The sequence below is a fragment of the Atta colombica genome, unplaced genomic scaffold (assembly GCF_001594045.1).
Source record: "Atta colombica isolate Treedump-2 unplaced genomic scaffold, Acol1.0 scaffold145, whole genome shotgun sequence".
NCBI classification, from domain to species: Eukaryota; Metazoa; Arthropoda; class Insecta; order Hymenoptera; family Formicidae; genus Atta; species Atta colombica.
The window spans coordinates 910,298-914,872 of NW_017259234.1; the positions used below are offsets into that span (position 1 = coordinate 910,298).

Consider the following 4,575-nt stretch of genomic DNA (forward strand, 5'->3'; position numbering starts at 1 on the left):
TACCCGACACGCGGCGGTAATTGCGTTGGGCCAAGCAGAACGACGGGAGAGGGGTAATAATTCGCTAATATCAATTTCAAATTTCAATTAGTATCATCTCGACGTCCGCCTCTGCTCTTCTCCCTCTCCCCTCCCTTATCTCTCTCTCTCTCTCTCTCTTTCTCTCTGTCCCTCTCTATTCGCGGACCCCACAGGAACACGCCATGATCTAAAATTCAATTTGTCCCTTCATACCGGAGAGCCGCAAAGAGAGGAGGAGAGACATAGTGCAGTAGTAGGCGGATAAAGAGAGAAGCGAGAAATGAAGGGGAGACATCATGATGGAGTGAGCGAGATAAACAGCCGCACAGAGATAACAGGAGGGGGCCAACAGCAAGCGCGGGTGGCCGGGAGAGGTAGGTGGTCGCTGGTGATGAGGGGGACCGAAGGGGTATAGTTAGTGTACACCGGTTCTCTAAAGCCACTCGCGTGCACGCCGTTATATAACGAGAGAGAAACGGCGGGGGCCCCGTAGGCACGCGCATGCGCGACATGCCGACCCATTATAAATTGATAACTCCGCCGTTTATTAAGTTCCACGACCGATGCCTGCTTAGGCAAAGAGCCCTCTACGCGTCGCGCCGCCCCTCTCTCTCTCTCTCTCTCTCTCTCTCTCTCTCTCTCTCTCTCTCATCCCGCACCAGCTCCTCTCTCGCCGATACATACATTATTTATTTACGCGAGTTTACAATCCCTCTAATGGGGATTGGCGTAATCGGCCACCCATCCGTTCCCCTCCGCATCCTCGCCCTCTCCAACTCCCCCGCACTCCCTTGTATAACCGCCCCGCTGCAGCACGCCGCTGTCGCGCTCCCTCTTAATCATGTTTCACCCCGCTTTCGAAAATCCGCGCGTTGCACGGCGAAATCGGAAGTGGCTTCGATGCTCCGTTTTCCAAAGGCCAATACGCGATGTCCCTGTACAACAACGGGTCCAAAAATCTGACCGGATGGAGGGTTGGTCATGCTATAAGGCGATTAGAAATATATATATTATTTAATTTCACGAAAGTTTGTCGAATTTTTCGCAATCGTGACATGAAAGAAATCTTATTTTCAACGATATACAATAAATTACTGATTTTTTTCCTCTTCAAATAATTATAATATTAAATATAATTAATATTAATAACTATTGAAACTACTCGTATAGAGCTGTAACCTTGACGATCGAGAAAAGTATTTTGTACTCATGATAATAATTGCATGGTAAAATAATAGATTAGAATTTCTATTTTTATAGTTATTATACTTTAATTGATAATTATTTTGGGTGCCAACTATATATAGCCTTAAGGTTAAAAATATTAGGCACCTTATTAACCATTATTTAAAGTTTTAATATAAAAATTGATTTATAACATTTATTATAAATTGTTTCAAGAACTTTTTAAACTTATTTATAATATTGGTAACAAATAGGTAATGATGCAGATAAAAGAATTCCCAATAAATATATACAGACCATGACTATATTTTTTGGAATATCAAACTGTAAATATAATTATTAATATTTCTAACATTATAGCATAATAACTATAAAAATGGAGCTTCTAACAATAATTATTTTATCATGCAATCATAAATAAATGCAAAACATTTTCCTCTCATTATCAATTACATAATTTATTAAAACGATAAGCAAAAGATACTTATCTCAAAGCATATTTCCACCTTAAAAATGTAACTTTTACGACGTAAAAGCCCTGCAATTGTGAAAAAAAATTTTATCGTAGCAATCTTTCTCTCCCTTTTTTTTACTGCAGAAGAGATCATGAAATCAACTGACACTGACGTGTGGTTGCAGATTGGCGCGGTCCACGCCCACCAGCCGAACAATAACCACCACCAGCATCAGCAGCAACAGCAGCAACAGCAACAACAACCGTCGAGTCAACCGCAGGTGCCGGGTGCTGGCGCGGGAGGGGCCGGCGGGCCGGGGGGCGGCGTGGCCAGGGCCGGAGGCATGTTCTGCTACCACTGCCCCCCGGGCCTCCCAGCGCCGCGATTACCGCCATCCCTGGAGTATCCCTTCGCCCCGACTCACCCCTGTAAGTAAAAATTTGATTCCTCCTACTGCGGGCGCGCACGTACGCGATATGTATATTTTTTTTTATCTTCCTTTTCCGCTCCCTCGTTGACTTTCGATCGCGTCTCGGTTGGCGAAAGGCGTGCCATGCTAAATCGCTATAAAATGTTACGAGGAAATTTTTAGATTTATGCGTGGCTATTCTCGATGAGAAAAAGGGAAAAGGGGATTTTATATAGCAATCTTTCGCACCGAAAAGTCTTGTAAAATTTCTGGAAAACTTTAATAAAGGAATAGTAAACGAAAGAAAATATTCCTACTCACTCCTTTGTTGTAACAATGACTCAAAAATTGTTATTGTTGAATTGTTTGCAGAAATACAATCATAAAAAAATAAGAGAGACTTCGAAAGAACGCACACATTAATTTCACTATAATCAATTATTATATCAAAATTATATTTTTAAATTAATAATATAATATTTTTATGATTCACAACATTGAAACTCATTTTCTGGAAAATTTTGCTTTTTGAGTTATGTCATTGTTGTAGCAAATAAGCGATATATATATAAATTATAAATATATAGATATAACTAATCTTAATTTTTCACCTTCAAATTTCAAATTATAAATTCCTAAGATGTATATATAAATATAATTATTTCCTGAGAGAAATCCTACGAAATCATTTTGACAAAAGGAACGACGTTCAAAAGAAAGAAAATCCTAAAAAAGAAGAAAAACATGAGGAAAAAAACAAGCGATAATCGATAGACAGAAAGAGACACCGGGTATACAGCAGGGAAAGAGACTTGGGGGGAAGATGAGGGGGACAGACTGATTGTACTGGCACTTGCTCTAGCGGAACACATCGATGAAGTTACATTACCGACTAGACCGAGTTACGCAAAGTGGACGCTACAAACTGGACGGCCGCTAAACTTAATTTGCACTTCGAGCCAACTTCCAGTTAAACCGCGTCCCGCCGGCAGTCGAGCCGAGTCGCTACTCAGAACTTTGACGGCAGTTTGCCTATTCACTGATCGTTTTCCAAGTCGCGTCCCATTCCAGATGACGAATTTCAGTCTGGCGTGATCTGTCAAGTTGCGACAATCACTCTAATGTATCCGGTTAACGGTTACGATCATTTATCGTTATCGAATTAGGACCGCAAGATTTTATTTTGTGAATACTAGATTTTTTCGGAAAGAAAAAAAAATTTAATTTAGAAAATTTCCTATCGTTTTTAATTAATGACGAATATCAGATTTTTGAAATAACGATTTGTAATAACGATTTGAGATAACGATGTAACGATTTGTAATTTCGATAAAAATAGTACTACATGTTATCAAAGATTTGAATTATTATATAATATATATTAAGAGAAAAGAATTTTTTATAAATATATTATTCTCTTTTTTTTTTATCTTTGATAAAATTTGATAACTACGTTTATATGACATCGTTAATCGGGTTTAATGATATTTGTAGTCATGGATGTATCCAGGAAGAAGTTTAACCCCCCTCCCAATTTTTTTATTTACTTTTTCATTTTTAATAATAAAAAAGCAAATCATACAAAAAATAATAAAAAATAATTTTATTTTTGACTGAGTAAATTTTTTGTCAATAAAGTACTTTTTCCCTTATTGTGATCATGTAATTTCCAAAACTTCTAATAGTTAAAACTTTGATAGAATAATGTCCGATAAATAAAGAAAATATTTCGAATTGAAAACCAAAATATAAAGTGAGATATTAATGAATATTTCATAACTATATATAATGTTTTTAATAACTACATTTTATCTATATTTTCGTTAGGAAAAAAAAACAAAAGTTATGATTAACAAAACCTAACATTTTTCTTATTCAAAATCAAAATCGAGAAAGAAACATTCTAAGTTTTAAAATATCCAAAAAAGCAATTCAGTAATGCAAAAAATTCTGTTTATGTAATAATAAAATTGCTAAAAATCTCTCCTTCCTCCAAACACATTCTCGATATGTCTATATTTATATACCGTTGAAAAATTTATTAAAAATGTGTTAAATTTAACACATTTCACATGTTCCAAATGATCCACTCAGATTTATGTGTTAATTTAACTGAATGGATATGTTAGAAGATAACACAAATATTATTTAAGTAGATAAACACAAAAAAACTAATACTGATACAGTTTGTAAACAAACTGTGGAAACATATTTTTTTGTAAAATTAACATTTATGATATGTTAAATCAACACATATTTTATTCAATTATCTTAGAATTTACATTTGAAATTATAACCTTTTTATGTAATTTGTTTACGTACACGATACAATAATATAATCACCTACGTTAAATTAACACTCGAATATGTTAAAAAATTCAACACAAACTGTTAACACAGAACGTGAGTGGACCATTTCTAATACAAATACACAATTTTTTTACTATGTAGTTTACCAAATCCCATTGTTCTATCACTTTCAATTTATATGTATATATAATATAT

At 35.5% G+C, this 4,575-nt stretch overlaps 1 protein-coding gene across 1 annotated transcript in view; it reads left to right on the forward strand.

The window, feature by feature from the left end:
- The first annotated feature begins 2,004 nt into the window (after window positions 1–2,004).
- The window catches only part of LOC108685057 (cone-rod homeobox protein), a 21,748-nt gene continuing 19,177 nt past the window's right edge, over window positions 2,005–4,575 (forward strand). Inside the window, exon 1 of the mRNA XM_018189676.1 lies at window positions 2,005–2,089. Coding sequence (XP_018045165.1) covers window positions 2,005–2,089 — 85 coding nt within the window. The remainder of the gene's footprint in view (window positions 2,090–4,575) is intronic.